The sequence below is a fragment of the Mobula birostris genome, chromosome 26 (assembly GCF_030028105.1).
Source record: "Mobula birostris isolate sMobBir1 chromosome 26, sMobBir1.hap1, whole genome shotgun sequence".
Taxonomy (NCBI): domain Eukaryota; kingdom Metazoa; phylum Chordata; class Chondrichthyes; order Myliobatiformes; family Myliobatidae; genus Mobula; species Mobula birostris.
This window is the reverse complement of record NC_092395.1, coordinates 27,808,046-27,835,434: the sequence shown is the minus strand read 5'-3', so window position 1 is coordinate 27,835,434 and position 27,389 is coordinate 27,808,046. Positions and strand designations below refer to the sequence as shown.

General features: G+C 42.8%; 1 protein-coding gene and 1 long non-coding RNA gene across 2 annotated transcripts; one reads left to right on the top strand and one right to left on the bottom strand.

Annotated features, from left to right (window-relative positions):
* Positions 1-1,551: 1,551 nt before the first annotated feature.
* Positions 1,552-27,099, bottom strand: LOC140188373 (uncharacterized). Its single transcript, XR_011883289.1, has 3 exons — positions 26,940-27,099; positions 26,361-26,466; positions 1,552-1,606 (listed from the first exon to the last, which is right to left on the bottom strand). It is a non-coding gene; the product is annotated as an uncharacterized lncRNA (long non-coding RNA).
* Positions 11,692-26,172, top strand: plvapb (plasmalemma vesicle associated protein b). Its single transcript, XM_072244581.1, has 6 exons — positions 11,692-12,139; positions 13,923-13,968; positions 15,675-16,327; positions 21,916-21,970; positions 22,577-22,646; positions 24,133-26,172. Exons 1-6 carry the CDS (start codon positions 11,777-11,779, stop codon positions 24,161-24,163), a joined length of 1,218 nt encoding a protein of 405 aa, XP_072100682.1. The 5' UTR covers positions 11,692-11,776; the 3' UTR covers positions 24,164-26,172.
* Positions 27,100-27,389: the final 290 nt, after the last annotated feature.

Genomic DNA, 27,389 nt, shown 5'->3' with positions numbered 1-27,389 from the left:
AGGGGAATAAGTAATTAACATTTCGGGCCAAGTTCACTTCACAGGTACTGGGAAGGAAGGAAGGGAAGGAAGGAAGGAAGGAAGGAAGCCAGAATAGGAAAGTAAGGGTAGGGGAAGGAGTACAAGCTGGCAGGTGATAGGTGAAGAGGTAGGTGGGTGGGTGGTGGAGGAGGATAAAGTAAGAAGCTGGGAAGTGAAAGGTGGAAGAGCTAATGGCTGAAGGAGGAATCTAATAATGACTGTAGCCCATGGGAGAAGAGGAACCGGACAGAAGAGATGGACAGGCGAGAAGAGAAAATTTGAGAGAATAACCAGAATGGGTGATGAAGAAAGAGGAGGGACTGAGGAACGTTAAGAGAAATTGATATTATTGCCATCAGGTTGGAGGCCATGGGCAGGATGGGAAGCATAAGCACTCATTCTCCTTTCTCCCCCCGTATCTTATTCTGGCTTCTGCCCCTTTCCTTCCCAGTCGATGAATCATCTCAACCTGAAACGTTGATTGTACATTCCCGTCCGTAGATGTTGCCTGACTTGCCGAGTTCCTCCTGCATTTTGCTTATGTTGCTCAAGATTTCCAGCATCTGCTGTATCTCTAGCATTCATTGTATGTATCTCATTCAATGTCTTGCCCTGAAAAATTGTCAAGAGCACAGCATTCCATTAATACTTGTCCTTCTCTGCCTCACTCTAATCCACTCATCCTCAAATCGACAGCCTGAATTACACCCCCACTCCCTCTTCTCCTGTCTTTTTTAATTGAGCAGGGTAAACACTCAAATGTGATCATGGACAGTAGGTGGCAGCATAGGACAGGTCAACCCCATGGTACGTATTTGTAAATCAATTACCTCAGATGATAAAAGCAGATGGTTGGAAACATTTACTAGGGATGGCAATTTTCAAAATGAGTTTCAAATTAACATCAAGAGAAAGAAAAACGAAAACATAAAATGTAATCACAATAAACTGGCAAGAGAAAGAAAAACAGATAGAATCAGAGATAGAAATAGAGATAGGAAGAGACAGAGAACACAAGCATACAAAGTTCAAATTAAAATTTATTATCAGAGAACATTCATGTCACTACATACAACCCTGAGATTCTTTACCTGCAGCATACTTAGCAAATCTATAGAACAGTAACTGTAAACAGGATCAATGAACAACAAACTATGTAAATGCAAATATAAATAAATAGTAATAAATAATGACAGTATGAAATAACAAGACAGAGTCCTTAAAGTGAGACCATCGATTGTGGAAACACCAGAAGTAGAATGAGTGTACTTATCCCCTTTTGTTCAAGAGCCTGGTGGTTGAGGGGTGGTAAACGTTCTTGAACCTGGTGGTGTGAGTCCTGATGGCAGCAGCGAGGAAAGACCATGGACTGGGTGGTGAGGATTTTTGATGATGGATGTGGCTTTTCTATGGCGATGTTTCACGTAGATGTGCTCAATGGTTGGGAGGGCTTTACCCGTGATGTACTGGGCTGAATCCACTACCTTTTCTAGGATTTGCTGCTCAAAGGCATCGGTGTTCCCATTCAGGGCCTTAATTCAGCCAGTCAGCACACTTCCCACCACACGTGAAGGAGAGGATAAGGCTGAGAGAGAGGGACAGAGAAAGAGGAAGATCAGCTCCACCTAGGTTTGAAACATCCATTTCTACTTGCAGATCCGAATGAGATCTTAAGGGTTTCGGCCAGAAATGTCAAATATACTCTTTTCCATAGATGCTGCTGAGTTCCTCCAGCATTTTGTGTCTGTTGCTTATAAATTTATTGTTCCCTTGCACCACTCACTATAACATTCTGATACTCGCTACACCCTTCAATGTCAGTCACACTGTTAAAAGCCAGACCCACCATCTATACTCCCCTACCCCTCAGTGTCACACTCCGAGACAATACATGACTCATCGTAGCACCATGATATAAACTGTAACCCTCATCGTCACAATCCCATAAACGAATGTGTGTGTCGTTAACATGCCAGTGTTCTTCACGTCTCTGTAAAACGCTCTGATACACCCAAAACCCTTCACTGTAAAATTCAGATTTTCCTATGTTTCCCATTGTAACTCTCTGATAGATTCATAGAGTAATGTAGCCTGGAGGAAGCCCTTTGACCCAACTTGTCCAGGCTGACAAGAAAGCCGGTTAGCTTTCAGTTCGTATCCCATTAAATCTTTCCGTATATCTGTCCAAATATCTTTTAATTGTTGTTATTATACCTGCCCCGACTACTTCCTGTGGCAGCTTGTTCCATAGATACAACAGCTGCAGCACCCTCTCCATGCTCAAGTTGCATCTTGTGTCTCTTTTAAAACTTTCCACTCTCACCTTCACCCTCTGGTCTCCCACCCCACACCCTCCTCCCCTCCAGTCCTTGATTCCGATTCCCTAAGAATAACTGCATGCACTCACCTTTGCTACCTGTGATTTTATACACTTCAGACTCCTACATTCCAAGGAATAAAGACCCAGCCTGCCCAAACTCTCCCTGTAACTCAGGCCTTCGAGCCATGGCACCATTCGCACAGGTCTTCTCACTCATGCCTCCTTCTCATTGCTATCGTCCATTCCTCTTCCCTCTCTACGCCCATGACTGGGTGGCTAGGCACAGCTCAAATGCAATCTATAAGCTGATTACAGAACCATTGTTGGCAGAGTTTTAGATGGTGACCAGTGAGATCGATCAGCTGGTTGAGTGGTGCCGCAGCAACAACCTTGCACTCAATGTCAGTAAGACCAAAGAATTGTTTGTGGATTTAATGAAGGGCAAGATGAGGGAAAACACACTAGTCCTCATAGAGGGATCAGGAGTGAAAAGAGTGAGCAATTTTAAGTTCCTGGGTGTCAACATCTCTGAGGATTTACCCTGGGCCCAACATGCCGATGTAGTTACAAAGAAGGCAGCTATATTTCATTCGGAGTTTGAGGAGATTTGGTATGTCACGAAAGACATTCGAAGTTTCCACAGGTGTACCTTGGAGAGTATTCTAACTGGCTGCATCACCATCTAGTAAGCAGTTGGGAGGGGGGCACTGCACAGGATCAAAATAAGTTGCAGAAAGTTGTAAACTCGGGCAGATCCATCATGGGCACTAGCCTCCACAGCGTCCTGGAAAGGAACATGGAGCAATGCCTCAAAAAGGTGGCATTCATTATCAGGAACCTGAAGAGAGACACTCAACATTTCAGGAACAGCTTCGTCCCTTCTGCCATCAGATTTCTGAATGGATGTTGAACCCATGAACACTACCACACTATATTTTTGGAACTATTTAATTTTTTATATACTTACTTTAATTTACAGTTCTTTTATTACTATGAAAATCCATTTTTTATTACTAGGAAAATTTTGCCTGACCTATCTTCAAAGAAATAACAAGCAAGATAGACAAAGGAGAATTGGTTGATGTTGTGAACTTGGATTTTCAGAAGGCCTTTGACAAGGTGCCACACATGAGGCTGCTTAACGAGCTATGAGCCCATGGTATTATTACAGGAAAGATTCCAGCAGGGATAAAGCAGTAGCTGATTGGCAGGAGGCAAAGAGTGGGAATAAAGGGAGCTTTTAATGGTTGGCTACTGGTGACTAGTGGTACTCTGCAGGGGTCTGTGTTGGGACCGCTTCTTTTTACATTATATGTCAATGATTTGGATGAGAGAATTAATGGTTTCATTGGAAAGTTTGAAGATGATCTGAAGATAGGTGGAAGGGCAAGTAGTTTTAAGGAAGTGGAGAGGCTACAGAAGGACTTAGACAGATTAGGAGAATGGGCAAAGAAGTGGCAGGTGGAATACAGTGTTGGGAAGGATATAATCATGCATTTTGGTGAAATAAATGAAAGTGTAAATCACTTTCTAAGTAGAGAGAAAATACAAAAAACTCAGGTGCAAGGGGACTTGGGAGTCCCTGTACAGGATCCCCTAAAGGTTAATTTGCAGATTGAGTCTGTGGTGAGGAAGGTAAATGTGAAGTTATCATTCATTTCAAGAGGACTAGAATATACACACAAGGATGTAATGTTGAGACTTTATAAAGTGCTGGTGAGGCCTCACATGGAGTATTGTGAGCAGTTTTGGGCCCCTCATCTTAGAAAGGACTTGCTAAGACTGGAGATGGTTCCAAGGAAGTTCACGGAAATGATTCCAGGATCAAACAGCTTGTCATATGAAGAGCATTTAATGACTCTGGGCCTGTATTCACCAGAATTCAGAAGAATGAGGGTGACCTCATTGAGACCCATCAAATGGTGAAAGACCTCAATAGAGTGGATGTGGAGAAGAGGATGTTTCCTATAGTCGGAGAGTCTAAGACCCAGAGAACACAGCCTCAGAATAGAGGGGTGTGCTTTTAGAATGGAGATAAGAAGAAATATCTTTAGCCAGACAGAGGTGAATTTATAGAATTTGTTGCCACTGGCAGCTGTGGAGGCTAAGTCTTTATTTGTATATTTAAGACAGAGGACGAAAGATTCTCGATTGGTCAGGACATGAAGGGATACGAGGTGAAGGCAAGAGATTGGGATGGAGAGGAAAATTGGATCAGCCATGATGAAATGGCAGAGCAGATTCAATGGGTCAGATGGCCCAGTTCTGTTCCTATGGTCTTGTAGTCATATGTAGTCACTACTGACGAGCTCCATCTGCCCTAAGTGATTGGTTTCAAAGTACCAGTAACCTGCCCTCGCCCCTTCTCCTCTCATAGAAGTGGCTCCACCGGGCTTAGTAGCTCAGCCACACGTGAAGGCCAGGACCTGGACTTGGTTGTCAGAGGCTGTTAGTGGTGCATGCCGTTGGGAGCATTTAATAGGTAGTGGGAGCTTGTCCCCATTACCACCCCCAGCTATAACAATGTTGAGGAACCAACGAGGAAGATCAGCGTGCCAAAAGAATTCTTCATCACCTTGTCTACCTATGCTGCCATTTTCAGGGAACAATGTAATTGTACTCCTAAGTCCCTCTGTTCCATTACACTCCCTAGTGCTCTACCATTAGATATACAAGTCCTATGCTGGTTTGTCTTTCAAAAATGCATCACCACACACCTAACTGTATTAAAATCCATTTGCCACAGTTTAAGATCCAATCCACCCCATTCTTTATTCCTTGGAGTTTAGGACTATAGGGGGTGGGTTGTGACCTTAAGAGATTTATAAAATCACGAAAGGCATGGATAAAGTGGATGGTTGGTAGCAGTCTTTTCCCCAGGACAGGGGAGTCCCAAACTAAGGGTGAGAGAGGACAGATTTAAAAGTGTCTTGAGGGGCAATTTTGTTCATGCTGAGAGTAGTGAGTCTACTGGAAGTGGTTGAGGCAGGTACAATAGTGCCATTTAAGAAGCACTTGAAGAGGTCCATGCTATAGGCTGAATGCAGGAAATTGGGACGAGATGGGTGGGCACTATGGGTGTCATGAACTAGTTGGGCCAAAGGCCTTCATGTGTACTGCATTGCTCAAAATAAAAGATCTGAATGTGTCCCACATCATTCATTGTAACAAACTCATCCATTCTGCACATGTAACTCTTTATGACATACTCCACAGAACCTGATGTACGTACAATGTATTTTTCATGTTTTGCAGCAAAGGGCTCATATAACCCATACTAGTCACAACTCACTGCATACTGCGTCTCTCACCCATATATTCTGATACTCTTGATCCCTCCTTGCAAAACTCCAATGTAGCTATCAGCCCCAACTTTAACAATCTGATAGAACCCATACCTTCCATTAAAACACTTTGATAAATCAAAACTCTACCCATGAAGATCGAGAGGGCACAAATTTTGATATCTTCTTTGATCTTATTCACTAGCTTACCTTCATATTTCATCGATTCCCCCTTATGGCTTTATGGTTGCCTCTATTGGATTTTAAAAGTTTCCCTATCCTCTAACTTCCCACTAATTTTTGCTCTATTAAATAACCCCTCTTTTCCTTATGTAGGCTTTGATTTCCCTTACCAGCTATGGCTGCGTCATCCTGCCTTCATAATATTTCTTCTTTGGGATGTATCTGTCCTGTGCCTTTTGATTTGTTCCCAGACACTTGGCATTGCCATCATCCCTGCTAGGGTGCCCTTCCAATCAACTCTGATGACCCCCCCTCTTGTGCCTCTGTAATTTCCTTTACTCCACTGTAGTACTGATACATCTGACTATAGCTTCTCCCTCCCAAATAGCAGGGTGAATTATATCATGTTATGATCACTGTTACCTAAGGGTTCCTTTACCTTAAGCTCCCTAATCAAATCTAATTCATTACACAACACCCAATCCAGAATTGCTGATCCCCTAGTGGGCTCAGCCACAAGCTGCTTTAAAAAGCCATCTCATAGGCATTCAACAAATTCTGACTCTCGGGATCCTCCACCAACCAATCTGATTTCCCCAATCTACCTGTATATTGAAAATCCCCAATGACTATCATAATATTGTCCTTTTGATATGCTGTTTCTATCTCCCATTGTAATCCGTACCCATATCCTGGCTACTCCTATATAACTCCTACCAGAGTCTTTATAACTTTGCAGTTTCTGAGCCTCACCCACAATCATTCTACATCTTCTAATCCTATGCAACCTTTTCTAAGAATTTTATTTCTTTTTACCAACAGAGCCATGCCACCCCTCTGTCTACCTGTCTGTCCTTTCGATACAACGTGTACCGTTGGATGTTAAGCCCCCGACTCTAATCCTCTTTCAGCCATCAATCAATGATGCCCACCAAGACACACCCACCAATCTCTACCTTTGCTACAAGATCATCTACCTTATTCCGTAAACTGCATGCAGTCAAATATAAAACCTTCATTCTTGTATCCGTCTCCCTTTTCAATTTTGTCCCCCCTTTGCACTGTAACTCATCCCTCTGACTGTACTTTTGCCCTATCATCTGCCTGTCCTTATTGACAGTCTCACTATACACTACCTCTACTTGTAAACCAACAGCTCTATCCTCAGCTCAATCATTCTGATTCCCACCCCCTGCCAAATTAGTTTAGACCCTCCCCAACAGCTCGAGCAAAACTGCCCGCACAGATATTGGTGCCCCTCATCTTCAGATGTAACCTGTCCCTTTTCTACATGTCATACCTTCCCCAGAAGAGATCCCAATAATCCAGAAATCTGAAGCCCTGCCCCAAATCACCCTATTCTTTCCCTCACTGCATGTTGTTCCTCCAATATGAGTTTGGACTCATTATGACAGCAGAGGAGGCCATGGACACCATGCACAGACGTGTCAGAATGGAAAAAGGAGGTTGAGTCGATATGAGTGGACACTGGGAAATCCTGCCCTTTGCGGCAAACAGAGTGATGGTTTTTGATAAAGTGCATCCGGTCTTGTCAATGTAGAGGAGACCACATCATGACAATCAAATGCAATGGACTCCAACAGATTTGCAGTTCAAGTGTTACCTCAGCTGGAAGGATTGTTTGCAATCCTGAGTGGTGGCGAGGGAGGAGGTGTAGGGGGCAAGCGTAGCACTTGTCACACTTGCAGGGATAAGTGCCAGGAGGGATAGCAGTGGTGAGGCATGAGTGGACAAGGGAGCCGTGTTAAGAGTAATCGCTACAGAGGGAAAGATCCTGTTGAAGATGGTAGAAGTTTCGCTGAATCATACACTGGATACAGAGGCTCATATGTTGGTCGTTAAGTATGGGAAAACCTATCCCTGTTACGACTGGATGGGTTGTTAGGGAAGGTGTCTGCTGAGACTTTCTGCTAAGTTTGAGATCAGTTTGGTTATTAGGCAATTGGCAAGAGCCAATAAAAAGAAGTTAGTTTAAAGCAGAGCAGCCATTATAGGAGCAGCCATATTGTGAGTGAATAGAGTTAGAGTGGGGAATTGAGGCTTTGACTTGAGGCTTCAGCGAAAAGAGAAGAGGCCAATTTCCTGGAGGCCAATTTGGAGTTGTGAATGTGTGAGTGAGCTAGTGCCGGAGTCTGAGGTCAGAGGCATTGGCTCAAGAGGCTCTTGCAAGCAGGCATAGGTGAGATAAGAATAGGAAATGTTTTTTTTAAATCGTAATTAACTTAATAGTAATAATAGGCATCCGTTAGTCTCATGAGAGCATGGATTTGTGCCTGGGAAGGTTTCCAGGGCACAGGCCTGGTCAAGGTTGTATGAAAGACTGGCAGTTGCCCATGCTGCAAGACTTCCCTCTCCACGCCACCAATGTTGTCCAAGGGAAGGGCATTAGGACCCATACAGCTTGGCACCAGTGTCGTCGCAGAGCAATGTGTGGTTAAGTGCCGTGTTTAAGGACACAACACGCTGCCTCAGCTGAGTCTCGAACTAGCAACCTTCAGATCACTAGACCAATGCCTTAACCACTTGGTCACGCGCCAACACAAATTAACTTTAAAGCTACCAAATTACACCTGATTAAATAAATTAGGGTCAGAATCAGATGATGTGCTGTAACTGCATGATTGGGAACTGGTGGACTCCATTGTAGTTCCTCGTGACCACATCTGCAGCAAGTGTTGGTTGCTCAAGAAACTCAAGTTCTAAGCTGGAGATCTGGAATCTGAGCCTCAAACACAATGATGCATCCGAGAAGGAGAGAGTCGCATGGACTCTGTGTTTCAGAAGGCAATCACATCCATTCGACTATCTACTTCAAATGTGGTCTGCGGCCAGGGACGAGAGGGTGTGATTGCAAGTTAGGTAGATAGACGGATCCAAGAGGTAATGCTACGGGAGCCTGAGCCGTAGAGCTTGCCCAACAGGTCTGAAATTGGTGCTCCCTTTGAGAATGAGAGCAGGAGCCATAGGAAGGATGAGCAAATGAACAGTGGCACTGTGCTTCAGGGAGCTCTTCAAGAGGAGAAGAGAAGAGAAATGTAATTGTATTTGGGATAGTATAGTTCGGGGAATAGACACAATTCTCTGTCACGAGAATCGTGAGTCCCAAAAGCTAAGATGTCTTCTTGGTGCTTGGGTTCAGGACATCTAATCTGCAGAGGAATTTGGAAAGGGAGAGGGGAAAGATCCTGTTGTCATGGTTGATGTGGGTGCCAATAATTTAGGAATAACAAGAAGAGAGGGTCTGCTGAGGGACACCAGTTTTGAAGAAGGAAGGAATCACATAACTAGGGTTTAATATAAATGGGGGGGGGGGAATGGGAAAAGGATGGATAAGGTAAAAAGGAAGGAGAGTGAACGAGATGTAACTGGAGTCTCCAGAATAAAGGACAAGACAAAGTTAGAAAGTATCAAGAATTTAACTTCAGGTAACATGAAAACAAAACTGAAAAGAAGGGTGGTAAATACAGGACCAAAGGTGTTAAATTTGAAAGCACAACAGAATAAGAAATAAAGTAGGTGACCTTGTAGCACAGTTCGAAAATGGCAGGTATGATGTTGAAAATATCACAGAGTTGAGATTGAAAGGAAATGGCAACTGGGAACTTTAACATCCAAGGATACAATACACATCATATTGAAAGGACAGGCAGGTGGGCAAAATGGCTTTGTTGGTAAAAAGTGAAATCAATACTTAGAAAGAAGTAACATAAGATCAGAAGATGTAGAATCCTTGTGGGTAGAGTTAAGAAAATATGAGGCTGAATATGAGTAAAGGTAACTACAGGAAAATGAGAGAGGGGATGGCCAATGTTCATTAGCTGTGACGACGTAGAGCAGCAGTGGCTGCAACTTCTGGGAGTAGTTCAGAAGACGCAGGGCCAGTTCATTTCAATGAAGAAGACGCATTGTAAAGGCAACCATGGCTGACAAGGGAAGTCAAAGTCAGCTTCAGAACTTGAATCAGAATCAGGTTTAATGTCATTGGCATATGTCATGAAATTTGCTAACTTGGTGTCAGCAGTACAATGCAATACATGATAAATATAGAAACAATGTAAATAAATAAATTACAGTAAGTATATATATGTATATTAAATAGTTAAATTAAAAATATTGCAAAAACAGAAATAAGAAAAAAGTGAGGTAATGTTCATGGCCTCAATGTCCATTTAGAAATCACAGCAAAAGAGACAGCATACAACACAGCTAAAAATGTGGGAAACTAGAGGATTGGAAAGCCTTTAAAAAACAACTGCAGATAATTAAAAGAGCAATAAACAGAGAAAAGTTGAAATATGGAGATAAGGTTGCCAATAATATTGCATTGTGGAGGGTGCAGAGGACGTTTACCAGAGTGATCCCAGGAATGAAAAGGTTAACATGTGAGGAGCATTTGATGACTCTGGGCCTGTACTCACTGGAGTGTAGAAGAATGAGGGAGAATCTCATTGAATCCTACTGAATATTAACAGACCTAGACAGAGTTGACATGGAGATGATATTTCCAATGGTGAGAGAGTCTAGGACTGGAGGGCACAGCCTCAGAATAGGACATCCCTTTAAAACGGAGATGAAGAGGATATTTTTCAACAAAGGGTGGTGAATCTGTGGAATCCATTGGCACAGACAACTATGGGGGCCATGTATTGCGTATATTTAAAGCAGAGGTTGATAGGTTCAAAGATTACAAAGAGAAAGTAGAAGAATGGGCTGCAGAGGGAAATTACTCAGGCATGATCAAATGGCAAAGTACGCTCAATGGGCTGAATGGCCCAATTGTGCTCCTATGTCTTACAATCTTATGGATGTGGAGGAGATGCAGCATCGATGGGAGTGGAAGGGAAACTCCATTCTTTGAAGAATGAGGATATATCTAATGTTCTAGAATAGAAAGCATCATCCTGAGGACAGATATGGGAAAAACAAATGAACTATGAAAAGGGAATATAATTTTTACAAGTGACAGTGTGGGAAGAGCTGCAGTTAAGATGGAGTGAAAATCAGTAGGTTTATAAAAGATGTCAGGGCGCAGTCTGTCTCTGGAGATGGGGATGACAAAATAAAGGGGACAGGAGTGTTAAAGTTGGACCAAGTAAATTTGAGGGCATGGTGGAATTTGGAGACAATGTTGATGAAATTGGTGATCTCGGCACTGGTGCAGGAGGCTGTATTGATGTCCCACTGTCCTCTCCTATTCTCCAGTTGTCCACTGTCCTCTCCGATTCCTCAGTTGTCCACTGTCCTCTCCTATTAGGTTCCTTCTTCTTAAGCCCTTTACCTCTTCCACCTATCCTCACCCAATTTCATTCTTCGTCCCACCCACCTCCCCCTTTACCTGATCTCTCCTGGCACCTGCCAGCTTGTACTTCTTCCCCTCCCCAACCTTCTTATTCCTTCCCATTCCTGACAAAGGGTTTCAGCCCATAACATTGTCTGTTCTTTTCCCCTCCATAGATGCCGCCTGACTTGCTGAGTGTGTCCAGCATTTTGTGTGTGTTATTCTAGGTTTCTAGCTTCCGTAGAATCTCATCTAAATAATATATTGTGTGGTATAAGCAGCATCCTCTCTCATACTGCTCTTTTTTGTTCCCTTATGTTTGGACAAAATCTGCTTCCTTCAGGAATGTTGCTGCTTCCTCCCAGTGTCAGGGGACCCACTCCGCACCTTGGAGCTAAACTAAACACTCGTCAGGGATTATGAATGAAGGCACTTCCTGTGCTGTGCTGGGAAGCAATGCTTGTTTATTTCTGGTCCCTGGAATACATGACTTGCAGGAAACGGTCTGACAGTAGACTGGACTGAAAGACCAATCATCTTGAGTGGTGGATGGTTGATTGTGTTCACATGTAATTCGCAGCTGTCCATCAGCAGATCACCCCACCCATCCTGTTCTTCAGTATTGTAGAATATTTTCTGGAGGAGCTTAGCAGTTTGTAAGCTCCAGCCATGGACCACAACAGCTACCCAATGAAGAAACTGGGCTATAACACAAAGGACTACAACACAATGAAACCCAACAGCTGCAGTTCCTATTTCCGGTACTGTCTCCTGTTCACCAGTCTCATCCAGATGCTGATAATTTTGGGGCTTGTTCTTTTCATGACCTATGGAAACACCTACAGCAGCCACCAATCTCACCTTGAGACCAGTCAGAACCAGTCTGTTCAGTTGATAAGGGAAGTCCAAAGCCAGAAAGGTACCATCAAAAGCCTCATGAAGAATCTGACAAGCTGCAATTATGAGAAAGGCAATCTCACAGAACAACTGAAAATTATGAACAAGACCATGATAAGGTGGATTTTGCAGAAGGCAAGTATTTTTTGATTCATGAGGTGCATAAAATTATGAGGGATCTGGAGAGTGTGAATAGGTAGGAACAAGTTTCCTTTGCGCTGTGAATTACCAGAGGACTTAAATCAACAAGTGTTAATTAGAGGGGAGATGGGGAGACGTTTTCTTTTACCCAGAATGTGTCAAAAGCTTGGAACTCTCGATCTGAAAAGACGATAGTGGTAGAAACATTGAACATGTCTAAATTAGGATGGGATAAGCATGCAAGAAGCCCTTCAGGTTTACAGACTGAAACTTGGGAAGTGGGATTGGGTTGGATAATGTGGAGAAGAATAGCCAAATGGTCTTATTTGTAGCTATTGATGTCTATGACTCAGTAATTCTGTAACTGTGTAGTATCATGCCTTTTGCATCAACAATACAGCAGAATGTACTTAAGGAGGCTATGAAGTCTATAGCAGTTTCACATAAATAATTCTAAACTGAATCCCCTTATTTATCTTCTTTCCAGAGCCATGCAAATTCTTTCCTGTCAGACACTTACCCAGCTCACTAGCTAGAATTGAACCTGCGTCTATTGCTACCCCTGACCTATCTCTCTTGGCTTGGAGTCAGGAATTTCCCAACTATCAACTCTGGAGTGTTATTACACCAACACTGGTATCAGGCCACATGAAAATGTGGCCAAAGATTTAGTCAAAGACTGAGGCTCTAAGGAATATTGTAAGAAAGGAGAGAAAAGGAGGCTTGGGGATTGGCAGCAGAAGACATTACGATCATATATTCGAGCTCCATTCCAGAGATTTGAAAGCAGAGTTTAATCTGTTGATCCCAGTGCTAGAACTGGGGGTGTTGTAGTGCATTGAGGTACTATATTTTGATAAAGGTTTTAATTTTGTTGCCCATGGAGGAATTAATATCTGAAAGGAAACATCAAACTTGATTGGGTCAAGAACTGTGGAAACAGACAAACCATTGTCTTTGATCTTGCCATGAGGTCGAAGGAATGGAGGCTGCCGTTCTGTGAAGCGGCTCTGTGACCTCCATTTTGTGGACTGAAGTTGCTTGGCTTAATTACTGTTTTAAAGTGGACACGATGATGTTCTTGGTAATCTGCTGGAGCAGAGATCATTTCCAAATCCATTTCTGTTTCCAAAAGGTGTTCTTTGGTTGGATATAGCATGCAGGCTTGTGACTGTTGGGGTCTGGGTCTGCTCTGAGTGATTCAAGCTGGTTGCTGGTTTAGTGACTGACTTTAAACAAAGAGCCGTAAATTACCAGTTGTCAGTTGTCACTTGCGGAAGAAGGTCAATTAATGGATACTGGCTTGGACCGGAGCCAATGAGAAGGTGATAAAGGTCAGTCAGTTAACCCATTGCCAATAACACTGAAATGCAACAACTGGTAAGGATTGAATATAAAAGCAGAGGTTTTCAGATACCAGATAGCGGCAACTCTCTCCAGAGACCCACCATCACAAGGAGAAGCCCTCGTGCCAGGAGATGGGAGGAGGATCAATCATCTGGCCAGTGGAGATACCCTATTTCAGTGTTATAAATTGGAGAAGTGGTCTGAGTGAGTATTGATACAAAGAGAACAGTATAATTTATGTTCTAAGTTGTTGAGGCAGGGTCAACAAAGTTTCATTGTTGTTTGTGAATAGACAATAAAGTGCGAACTTTGATTAATCAGAACCACGTTTAATACCACCGGCATATGTCGTGAAATTTATTCATATTATTTATTCAGAAAAATTATTTTGTGCTGAATGATAATAACTCTCTTTCCTTTTTATTTATAGAATTACACGGATTATTTTAATTTACCATTCGACCGCTATTTTGAACGTAAGTCACTGTAATTAACATCTGCTGCATCCATGGGTAATGTAAGGAAACTTCTTGTCATGGGAATATGAGATTCTTCCCAACAAATTTCAAGATGAAGATTCATAAGACCAGGAGCTCAAGATTTAGCCCAGCAGGAAACTAGGTTGAGGTCAGCCATGATCTCATTGACAGGGTAGAATTAGTGGGAGATTTAAAATTACATTACATAATTACCCATCGTGCAAAAGGCTTGGATGGTGTGGAATTTGTTAGAAGTACAGTATTTAAGAAAGCTTCCTCAATCAAACAGTGGGTCCTGCTAGAGAGGATGTAACACTAGACCTTCTCTTAGGGAACAAGGTAGGTCTAGTGATTGGCGTGTCAGTGAGGAAGCACCTAGTGACCAATAAATATAATTATGGAGGTATACAGGACCAGTCCACAAGTTAAGGTCTTAAATTTGGGCAGGGCCCTTCTTGGAGCCATTAGGCAGGAACTTGCAGAAGTTGATTGGATGAGACTGTGTGGCATGCGGGAAGTGTTTATAAGCAGGGTATCAAGTGTTCAGAGACAGCATGCACTTGTTAGGGAGAATGACAAGTCTGGCAGATCTGGGAAACCTTGCTTAATGAGGGATATTGAGTCACTGGTCAGAAAAAAAAAGCATACATCAGATTTGAGCAGTCAGGATCAAGCGAATCGCTCAAAAGATATAAGAAGTGTAAGAGTACACTTAAGAGAGAAAACAGGAGGGCAAAATGGGGGCTCGAGATAGATCTAGCAGGAAGAGTTAAATAAAAATCCCAAGAGATTCTGCAACTATATTAAGAGTGAAAGGGTGGCCAGCGAGATAATCGGTCCCCGTAATGACTAGCATGACATTCATGTGTTGTGTCACAGCAGTACAGAGTTCACTGAAAGTGGTGCTACAGGTAGACTATGGTGAAGAAGGCTTTTGGCACTCTGACTTTTGTCAGAGTGTAGGAGTGCAGGAGATTGAGGAGTGATCTTCCAAAGTTATATAACATCATGAGCGGCATCGATAAGTCTTTTGAATACAGGGAATATAAAAGTAGAGGGCATGAAGGAGGGTTAAAAAGGGACCTGAGAAGCAACTTCTTCATGCAAAAGGGTCTGAAATGGTATGAGTTACTGGAGGAAGCGGTGCAGGCAGGTACAGCTACATTTAAAAGGTACATGCATAGGAAACACTGAGGGGAAAATGAGCAAAATGTGGACAAATACGATTAGCTTAGATGGACATCCTGGTCGTTATGGATAAGTTGAGCTGAAGGGCCTACTTTCATGCTGCATTACTCTAGGACTTTGATGATGTTGAGCAAATTCAAAGAGCGAATAACCTCAGTCTATCCAGTAGTCCTAGAAATCTTTGATATACTTTGTACTTTCTACTTCCACATGAGAAGTCATTAGATCACACTGGATGGCAGACATATCAGAGCACACTGTAGTGCAGTGTTCACATTCCTTTCCATCTACTAGTGGTGGTAATCCTACTATGTAGCAACTCAGCATGCTTCCATAATGCATTGGTGCACTATGCTGTTCCCGAAAGCTCTGGCAGACTGGGCTCCTAAAGTGTTCTGCCTGACCATTCCCATAACAAACTCTGTACTGTAACTGCTGAATATGAAAATAGCAGGTAGCAAATGTTAATGCTGTTTCCACATCTTTCGTAACTCCAAACATCATCTTATAAACAGAATATTTCAGCTTGAAGAGAAACTGCACCGATCTCCAATGGAAGTTTGAAAAGTGCATGTCTGATCAACAGTTCAGGGAGAGGAGGGACAAACTGAAAGAGAGAGAATTGGAAGAGCAGATAAGAAAACTGTATCAGCAGCTGTGGGACATTGAAGGAAACTGCACCTCTATGAGCAAGGACTTCAGGACTACACTGAACGAGGCCAAAGCAAATTATGAATCAAGCTTCAGTAAACTGACCTCAGGAAGGCCATTCTATAGTTCGGACATAAGAGATCAATTGGACCAAATCAAAGCCAACTGCAGCCCGGTTTCATTAAGTTTCGAAAGGGAAATTCAGCAGCAGTTGTCCAGAATTGACAGAGAAATCCAAAGGGTGCTGTGGACCAACGTTGATCAGCAGCGGATGATCAATACCCTGAAAAAGGGAAACGAAGAGTGCAAGAATGGTGAAGCCATAAAACTGGATGATAATACAAAGAAAGTAGAGAAACTTGTGGAGGCCAATAAGCAGTGCTTGGGAAGGATGATAGAGGTTCAGCAGCAGAAGGATGACTTGGAAAATCGTCTGAATAACCTGAGGAACAGACAGCAACCTTACCATTACTCATTTAACAGAAGAACCGTCCCATCCTTTGAATCTTCCTGCCAGGTGAGTGTATGTGTGTGTTTTATCCCGTGGCAAGGTGTCTTAATTTCACAGTGTCACAAAATTTAGTGGTGGAAGGATACTTCCCATCCTTCCCTTGAAACCAACCCTGGGCACCCACAGATATGCAAGTTAATCCCACAGAGGGGAAATGAAGAGAATTGTCTTCAGGTGGAGAGTTGTGAAGTTCTGGAACTGCAAGAAGAGAAATACTTTCTCATTTGGCAGCATAAAAACATAACAAGGGTATTCAGGTTACTGAGCTGCAAGTCTACAAAAACACGATGGGCCAAGTGGCCTCCTGCATTTACACTTCTGTAAAGTTTCGATCCGAATCTATAAAATCACAAGTCACAGAAAAGTTTGACATAGAAAGAGCACATTCAGCCCATCATATCAGTGCCAGTCAAAACAAACGCTAAACAGCCGAATCACAATTGCAAAGATATGATCCATACCTTCACAGGACATAGATTTTCAAGTATTCATTTGCTATTTTCCTCAGTACATTAAATTCAAGCCCCTGAGTTAATATTCCCTCTATCAGGGACCATACAACATATCCTTCGTAAACCACTCTTCCCTGGCCCATTATAATTTTACACACCTTAGTTAGAATTAGGTTCATTACCACTGATATACACTCAGAGGCCAATGTTTTAGATACTGGGGAAGAAACCAGTGTGGACTTCTGCTGCTGTAGCCCAGCCACTTCAAGGTTTAACATGTTATGTGTTCAGAGATGCTCTTCTGCACACCACAGTGATTATTTGAGTTACTATCGCCTTTCCATCAGCTTGGGTCAATCTGGCCACTCTCCTCTGACTACTCTCATTATAAGCCACTTGCACCCACCAAACTACCGCTCACTGGATGGTATTTTTGATTTTTGCACTATTCTCTGTAAACTCTAGAGAAAGTTGTGTGTGAAAATCTCAGGAGATTAACAATTTCTGAGATAATCCGAACACCCGCTTGCTACCAATCCACAGTCAAAGTCACTTGGATCAAATTTCTTCCCCATTCTTTCCCATTCCAAACAGTAACTGAAATTCTTGACCATGTCTGTATGCCTTTACGCACTGAGTTACTGCCACATGATTGGCTGATTAGATATTTGCATCAGTGAGCAGATGTCTAGATGCAACGGCCACTCAGAGTATATCATGAAAATGGTTTTGTGGAAGCCATACAATGCAATACATAAAATTTAATATGTTACAATAAATAAATAAATGGTGCAAAAGAATAGAAAGTTAAGACTCCCATCAGTCTTGCCTACTTCCAAAGGAAACAATTCCACCTTACTGAATCATTCCCTCTGGGTTAAAACTTTTCCAATTTTGGTGACATCCTCACAAATTTTCCATGTTAACACACCTTTCCTGTAACTTATCGCCTTAAATTTACACAGTATTCAAGTAATGCTCAAGCAAGCATTGCATAAAATTCTAGCATATTCTCTCTGTTCTTATATTTAATATCTCATTTAATAAAGAAAATTATCTAGTATGACTTCTAAGCCACCTTATTTACCAGTGACACACACAAAATACTGGAGGAACTCAGCAGGACAGGCAGCACCTATGGAAAAGAGTAAACAGGTGACATTATGGGCTGAGACCCTTCATCAGGACCGAAACGTCAACTGTTTCCTCTTTTCCATAGATGTTGTCTGGCCTGCTGAGTACCTAAAGCATTTTATATGTATTACTTTGATTTCCAGCATCTGCAGATTTTCTCTTGTTTGTTATTTACCAGCAATGTCATCTTTAAGAATCTGTGTATGTGTACTCAGAATTCCCCCATATTTCCATATTTTTAAGTACTTTTTATCTGTCAATTTTTGTACTGCTACAGACAAATTGCCTTGCACTTCTCAGGATTAAATTCCATTTGCCATTTTCCGCCAGATGTCCTAGCCATCTGCAGAATAGAGCTTCCTCCTCACTCTCAATAACACGTGCATTTTTTTGTATCTCTGCAGATATTTTCACCATGCCCTCTTCAATTAAGTCTAAAATACACAACAAAGAACAAGTGACTGCATACCTAGCCACAGTGCCCCAAACACCTATCAGCCCATATCCTGCTCTGCCTGCCACTGAGCCGATGCTCACACGCACACACAAATCACACTTAAAAATGGAATCTGTACAAACAGCAGACGGCCCCAGAGAGGCTGTGGAACACAATGGGAAGAAGCAAGCCCCAATAACTTTATTAGATACAACTTCCTTCCCATACTTGATTTGGCTTAGGGTTTTATTGCTTTAACTCCCTTGGAGCTTTTCTCAATTGCTTCCTTGACTATTATAAGACAAAGGACATGTATTTCTATAGAAACATGCACATAATGCTGGAGGAACACAACAGGTCCTGTAGCATCCATGGAGAGGAATAAACATTCAACATTTTGGCCAAGACCTTTCATCAGCACTGGAAAGGAAGTGGATAGAAGCTGGAATACAAAGATGGGGGTGGGGAAGGAGTAGAGGCTAGAAGGTGATAGATTAGTTCAGGTGATGGGATGGGAAGGTGGGTGGGTGGGAAATGTGAGAAGCTTGGAGGTGATAGGTGGAAAAGGTAAAGGTCTGAAAAAGAAGGAATCTGACAGGAGAGGAAAGTTGTCCATGGGAGAAAGGAAAGGAGGTGTGGCAGCAGAGGAAGGTGATAGGCAGGTGCAGAGAAGAGAAGTGGTAAGAGGGGAGCCAGACTGTGGAATGAAACAAGAGAGAAGGGAGAGGGAGAGAAATTGCTGGAAGTTAGAGGAATCTACGTTCATGCCGTCAGGTTGGAGGCTACCCAGACGGAATATTAAGTTTTGCTCCCCTGATCGTGGCAGTAGAACCATGGAGTGAATCATGTTCTCAAAGTAAGTGGCCAACAGCTCATGACTAAACAGTATGGCGAGCCTTTGGAATTCTGAACTGAGCGGTTTATGGAGATTCAGTTATTGAGTTTGTTGGAGGTGTTTGGATGTTTGGGAAATTAAGAGATATTGTTGCTGAGATCAAAGGTCTTACAAATCCCTCATATTCCTTATGATAAGAAAGGAGGCCATTTCCCAGTGAGCCTATGGGATTGCCCCCAGAGCAATCCCATTCCACCACTTATTGCCTTTCTGCCTATTCTCCCTCATATACTGTCTAACAGACCCTGGATTCCCCTACCACCCACCTACCTCTGTTAGGGGGGTAATATGCATTGACAGCCAGCGTGTCTTTAGGATGGGGGAGGAAACAGGAAAATCCACACACAGGGAAACAGGGAAAACCCACACACTCACGGGAGGACATGAAAATTCCACACCGACAGCATCAGAGGTTCCTGAAGCTCTGGGGCATCTGCACTACCCACTACAGCACCACGCTGCTCATTACTGAGTGATAGGAATATATGGTGTTGTAGGATGGCTTCCCCTATCACGGGTCTATGGATCCCTTGCTTAATGGTACTGTATTGGTCAATGGCATAACGAAAGGTTGGGAGCTCCTGCATGATATTTCTTCACTTATGTGCGATATTGACCAGTTGAAATTTTTTTGGGTGCTGGCAACTTCCTGTCCTCTTCCCTGACAGTATGTAGCAAAAGCAGACATTCTCACCGGCTTGGCATTATTTACTCAAGTATCTGGAGAGGGGTTTGAACCTGCTTTCATCATACTCAAAGCTGACACTTTAACTGTATGGTGGTGGTCAAAATGGTCTGGGGTCTCAGTGTGACAAACCTTGGCTCCTTCTGTATCTGCTCCCCACAGGGAACGTCATATTTATTAATAGAATAAAAAGCCAGTGACTAATTGTCGCCTCTTGCGTCTGCCAGTGAAGCCAGGTCTTTCATCCTTTGCTCACCCCTGGAGGGTGAGGGATCAGTGCCAGTGTTTAATGTTGCTGCATCCTTGTTCATGGTTTGACGCCTACTCTGAAAACTTCCTGCTTCCTCTTGGCAGCAGTTACTAGCTAAGCTCTGACCCTTATCCCAGCAGCCCAGATGGGCTCTTCCTAATGAGCTGATCGCAGATGAACACCTATCTTCAAACAAGCACTCAGTAACAAGCGACACTGCTCCAGGACTGACATTGCCATCTCTTACTGTTCCTCTCCCCCATGTGCCTTTATTCAGCTTCAAGCCACCTCTTTTCTTTACCTCAACCCTTCCCTGAGGGAAGTGGATTGCATATTCCCACAGCTTTCAGGGGACACAAGTTTCCACAGAATTCCCAGCCGGATTTTGAGTGACTGTTTAACATTAGCAGCCTCTGGCCTCGCACTAGTTACATATGATATTGTAAGAATTCATTCGGAGCATTACATCCACACTGGCCAAAAAGAGGGACCATTCAGTTCCCCATTTCTCAGTCTGTCTCTTTAAGGGATACAGCCTTTCATGTGCTCGAGCACACACTTTCCTCAATAGGCTTTTCAGGGAGAAAGTTCCCAGATTCCTGATGAAGAGCCCGAAATATTGACTGCTTGTTTTCCTCCATTGACGCCGCCTGACTTGCTAAGATCTACTAGCATTATGTGTGTTGCTTTGGATATCCAGCGTCGGCAGAATCTCCCGTGTTTATGAGTTCCCAGAGTCCTGACTCTTATTTGAGGAAATACCCTGCCAGCTTTCCACCCGTAACACCCATTGTCTAATAATCACCCGTCAGTTATCCACTTCCCTGCTAAGCAACAAAGCTCCTTCCTGTTCATCATGTATTGGCCTCCTATTATTTTGCTGACTTCTATTAAATGTCCCCTCAGTTTTCTTCATTCCAAAGGAACCAACCACAGCACAGTGAACCTCTCAGTCCTCAGCATCCTTGTAAATCTCACCTGCTCTCCACTGAGCCTGCTTCCAGGGCTGTACACAGTGCTTTAGATATGGCCTAACTAGTGTCATCATCTTCCTGCTCACCATATCCCAACTAACTATGGCAAGTATCCCACAAGCCTTCTTAATCACTCTATCCATGTGTTCCCATGCCCCCACATTCAGGGATCTGAGGATACCATCCCATGATCTTTCCCTAGTTTGTATCCCAACTTTCATCTAAATTACCTTACTTTGTTTGCCCTCTGCAAGTGTAAAACCCCGCATCTTTATTCCATTTGGCTGGTTCTCAAATCTCCAATCTTTGGAACTGCATTCAGAATGAGTTTATTATTGTCACGTGGTGCAGTGAAGAGCTTGTCTTGCACACTGATCATACAGATTAAATCATTACACAGCACATTGAGATAAAACAAGGTAAAACAATAGCGGAATACAGAATAAAGTGCAACAATCTGCAGCAAAGGTGCAGTGCAGGTAGACAATAAGGTGCAAGATCATAACGAGGTAGATTCACTAGCCTAAACTAACACAGAGTGCCTACTCCTATCCCACAGAGCTAGGACTGGGAATTTCCTGTCCCACACTAATGTAGATCCTAGGTTGCCTCCAGAGGGACTAGGCCATGCCTGTGCTATACTTACAAATGCTCTGGGCCATCCTGCCCCACAGCAAAGGAGATCCTGGCCATTCCTGTCCTGGTCAACCACAGGCCCTGGGTGAAAGCTGCCATACTGTAACTAATTACTTGTTTGTATATAAACAGGAGAACGTCAACCTCTTGCAAAAAATGGTGGATTTACTAAACGACCAATTGGCAGGTAAGGAGCCAAAAGATTCTGTACCTACCATTTGAACTCACACGCATTTACCTACACATAATTTGCATCAGCATGTTGTACAGGTAAAAAGGCCCTTCAGCCCATTTACTCCCCATTGACGGTTATGCTACACATGAGCCTTCTTCCACCCCACCCATCACTGCGTCCTTCTATCTCTCCTACCTTCCTGAATCTCCTCAACCTTCCATAAAAAGGTTGTTAGACACAACCTACCACACACACAAAGTATTTAGACCCATTTCACCGGTGCAGCTGCTAGTGCTGTTCCTCCATATCTCTGGCAACCTGGGTTCAAGCCCGATCTCCAGTGCTAGCTGTGTGCGGGCCGCATGTTCTCCTAGTGACCCTCTGGGTTTTCTTCCAGATGCTACAGTTTCTTTCCACATCACACGTTAATTAGATCATCATGTCAGCTAACTGGCCAATGCAAAGTACCCTTAGGGGAGCTAGGTGGGAAATATCGGAGGAATATTTGAAAGGAAGAATTATTGGGGAAGACACCGGCCATGGGCTTTGAGGCTGACCAAGAGGAGGAGGAGAATGGAGAAGGTGTTTATGTAAATCATGTTTCTGATGTTATCCTAGCCATGTGGCGGAAAGAAGCATCCATGGACCTGAAGCTGAAGGAACAAGAAGCCAGATGTTGGAACTGGAGGTAAGTTTGTGCTGAAACAGATGCTTTCTTCCTGGTGATAATCCCCTCCTCCCTGATCACTCTTTGTAACACAAACTCACCAATAATTCTGACCCTATACCTCAACCCCACATCCCCCCCTCAATCATTGACCATAAACCCCCACCACCATACCACACCTGATCATGGTACACGCTCTCGTTCGTTCACCAACTTATCTCACCCCGCTGACTATAACCTGATGTCGTCTTTCACCCACGTGACTGTACATAACCATGATCCAGAACCTCCTCTGTGTGTCAATGATGATGACTCTGACCTGTAATCCCAAGTAACTAACCATATCCATAATCAAGATCCATCTCTGTCTGGAGTCACTGATGATGTATTTGACTTCATACACCTCTCCTCTATTTATACTAAATCACCCTTGACCTCTCTCCCTGTCATCATTCTTTCTGGGGTCTACTGAGTAATGCTCAGAACCTACCACATGGCTGCTTTTCCACCTCTGTCCTGAAGTGACGAGAGTTTATCTCTCAGTGAGGGCATCACGCTCTGGCTGGGATCTATGCCGCAGTGAACTGCACACTTTGCCCAGAGAGTGATCGGGAGTAACAACCCAGCATAATCTCTGGGTGATGTTCTGAAAGGGTTTTCAACTGAGGCTGGCTCTTAACACACTGCTGTGCATCGGGACATCTTGTGGTCTCTGACATCTGATAGAAGGATGAAAAAGTATAAAAGACATGCAGAGGATAGATACAGACTTTTGTCCGGGTGGATATGTCAAATACTAAAGAGTGCAGGCTTAAGATAAGTGAGGGGGATGTTTAAAAGAGATTTGCAAAGCACATGTTTTAACATCTGGATTGATAGGTGCCTTGAATGTGCTGCTAGGGAGCTGCCAGAAGCAGATATGATTGGAATTTCTAAGAGACGTTGTGTAAAGGCCCAAGAAGAGTTTATTCATGTAAGGGACAGTTAGACAAGACACATGAACATGATGAATAGATGGATATTGGCCATATGCAGGAAGATGGGATTAGTTTAGATTGATACCATAATTGGCACAGATTGCACTATGCTGACCTTTTGTTCTAGTAGAAAAAATTGGGAAAGTAGTGGGAAAACTGGGAATAAGTGATCAAGAAAAATGTGATATGCAGCAGGAAAATAATGGGATTAACTGATGGGAAGAAGAGAACATGTGATTTGGAAATGGATAGTAGAAGAGTACATTGGTTGTAAAGTGTTGTAAAGAATAGAGAATAAGGAGTATTGACTGATGGGAAATATTTGTTATTTTATCCTAGGAGATGATTGGCATGAAGGTGTAATGTTGGTTCTCTAGCCCTAGTTGTTTAGTAGTGGAGTCACACACAAGCCCAGTGCAAATGTGGTTGGGAGGGACCCTTCTAAGTTGGGCATGAGTGAACAGAGCAATGTAAAACCAGATATTGACTAGTGAAAATTATTCACATTTAAATATTGATCTGTTCTCCAGGATGTCAGAATATCGTGTGAAGACACCATGATCTGCATGAAGTCAGAGAGAAAACCCTCATCAGTATCAATACGTCCAGTGGAATCCTCTTTTTCTGATACTTGTGATACACACTCTGTCTTCTTAGTGTCTTGTGTAGCTGTTCTTGTTCCTTTTCACGGCTTGAGGTGCATCGGGTGCCATATTTTTTTCTGTTTCCTCAGCATTTGTCTGTTTTTTAAAACAGTGGTTCGAATTAGTGTGTTTGAATTAGTGGTTTGGGAGGGAGGGGGTAAATGTTGTTAATTTATGTTTGGTATAGAGGTGTGGCATAATGGGGTCCCATGGGATTAGTTTGGGATTATGCAGGGATGTCAGAGAGAAGGGGGTATAGGATTAATGTGGGGATGATTCAGTAAAGTGGGAGAGAAGAGGGAAGTGGGATTAGTTTGGAGTACCCGGAGAGCAAAGCCTTCAGCTTCGATAATATCCCTGCTTCAATCAGAGTTGTGGAAAGCCAAGGGCTAACTTTGCACTTGAGATTTTTTCCCTTGATTTATATGTAATCATGAGGAATCAGGAACAAATCCCAGGATCATGATTTATAATTTATCTGAAGTTGGACTATACCAATAGAAACAGTTCCTCCCAAGCCTTCATTCCAAACAAGCCAAACGAAAAGAATTCAAAACATCAACATGATTGGTCTGGGCAGTGCAAATAGTTGGCAAATTGGCAAAGTACAGATTAAGGTGCCCTTATCTGGCCTCAGGTTACTGATTGGACAATCTGCAAGAGATGGTCAGTAATTCTGTCACAAGCAGGGCAAAAACTTGGGAAACAGAATTCCATTTCCAACAGCAGCCAGTGTGTGTGATATGCAAGGACTGGGATAACAGGATTCCAGTGGGTGTCGTGTGTGCGCATAATGCTTTCATAACGAGACTGAGGATTTCCTCTGTTGCATTTGCTCATGTGGCAATTCCTTAAGTATGAGAGAAAATTGTTCATGTTTCAAGTCAGTCTGACATCTCATTCTACTTTAAAGATGGCAAACATAAACAAATAAGCAAAATATTAATGAAAAGATGTTAATCACTGTTAAATATTAACTATTGATGTTAATCCAAAAATATTAACCATCAAATACTAACTAACAAATGTTAATTAATGAATGTAAAATAAAGGATTTTAACTTGGTTTTTACTCAATGCTGGGGTGTGACAAAGTTGGGAAAGCCAACAATTACTCCCTGTCCCTATGTGCTCTCAGGGAAGTGCTGGTGAGTTGTCTAGAACAGCTACAGTTCTTCACATGAAGATCCCCCAAATAACAATAGTTAACCAAAAGTTATTAACCAAAGACAGTTAAGTACAATACGTAATATCTCAGTTGCTAATTCAACCCCTGATCTGGGAACAGTGGTAGATGTATTAACAAGTTTGATCCTCTAACAGACTAATTTTCCACTTGGCTTGTAAAGTCTAATTTTTATTATTTGTTGACACACAGCACGGAACAGGCCCTTCCAGCAGCCCCCGACTTAACCTCAGCTTAACCGCGGGACAATTCAGAAAGACCAATTAACCTACTAACCGGTGCGCCTTTAGGACTGTGGGAGGAAACTGGAGCATCTGGGGAAATCCCGCGCATTCCACAGGGAGAACGTACAGACTCCTTAGAGATGACATTGGAATTGAGCTCTGAACTCCAATGCCACGAGCTGTAATAGCAATGTTCTAACTGCTGTGCTACCATGTACTTACAATATTTCTTTCAATATCAATACTATTAAATACAAGTCTCTCAGTCCTCCATGTACTGGATATAGAATCTTCACATCCCCTCTCAATTATCCTTCCCACTTCTTATGCTGTATCCCTCTCCCACCTTTAATTCTAACTGACAGGATTTATATTCAAAGGAGTCTGTGGGCAGTGGAAGGGCTCCCAGGTTAACTTTGATGACAATTGTAACTGGCATTGAAGAAGTTTGGCTCCGGGCTGCCTACGGCACTGTATTGTTCAAACCAAAGGATTAATAAACAAATGCTGAATGCCACTGTTTGCTGGAGTGTGATTCACAGATAAAAAATTAAGAATAGGCTCACACGGTATGTGAGACTGCATTTACATCCATTCATCTGGGCAGTTGCCTTTTGTTTCATGTTAGTGAAAAAAAATGTGGAACAAACATTAATGTGTACTTCAGCTCCAATTAATTGCTTCTGCGCTAAGTCAAGGACTTACAGAAATCCAAATCCATCAGAAGAGGCCATTCAATGGTTCTGGTCTGTACACGGTCCATGCAGAATACACACAATGTGCTGGAGGAGCTCAGCAGGCCAGGCAGCATCTATGGATGGGAATATACAGTCAACGTCTTGGGCCAGGGCACTTCATCAGGACTGGAAAGGAAGGGGGAAGGAGTCTGTTTAAGAAGGTGGGAAGCTGGGAATCTGATAGATGGGAGAAATAAAGGGCTGGAGAAGGGGTAATCTGATTGGACAGGGTAGAAGACCATGGAAGAAAGGGAAAGGGTGGAGCACCAGAGAGAGGTGATGGGCAGGTAAGAAGTGAAGGTGCGATTCTATGCAAAATGTTGTCTCTCTCTCTCTATCCCTCTCCGATGCATGCAATAATCACAGTTAACTGAATTCTGTTTCCAAACTATTTATTAATCATATTGTATGTTGGTTATTTAACATGCACCATTTTAACAAACACTAATGCATTTCCCTTTATTGCTGAACTGAGCTATTACCTGCACACTTGCAAAGTATTTAATTTAACAATGAGGGGCTCCCTCAATCCCTATATGTAGTTTACCTCTCTTCTGCAATGGTTAGTCTCTGGAATTGTCACTCCTGATGTCTTCAACAATCTTTCTTTCATACAGTTCTCTTCTCGGCCAGTCCTGTCATCCTTCTCAAATCCATTTACTGGGTGTTTTCACTTTGGCTTTTGTTCAATTCTGGAAGGTGTTCTGCTCACTATTCAAAGGTTCAAAAGTTCAGTTTATTTTCAAAGTATACGACTCTGAAATTCTTCAATTCCTGGTAGCCATGAAACCAAGAAAGAAAAGTAAGGCAGCACAATCACCAACACCCAAATCCTATCTTCATGCAAAAAAAAATCAAAAACAGATGAGGCACATCGACCCCCAAATCCCTCCTTCCACGCAAAAAAAAACAAAACTGATCAGGCACTCGACCCCCAAAACCCTCCTCCCACACAAAAAATAACAAAACAGATCAGGCACGTTGACCAAATCCCTCC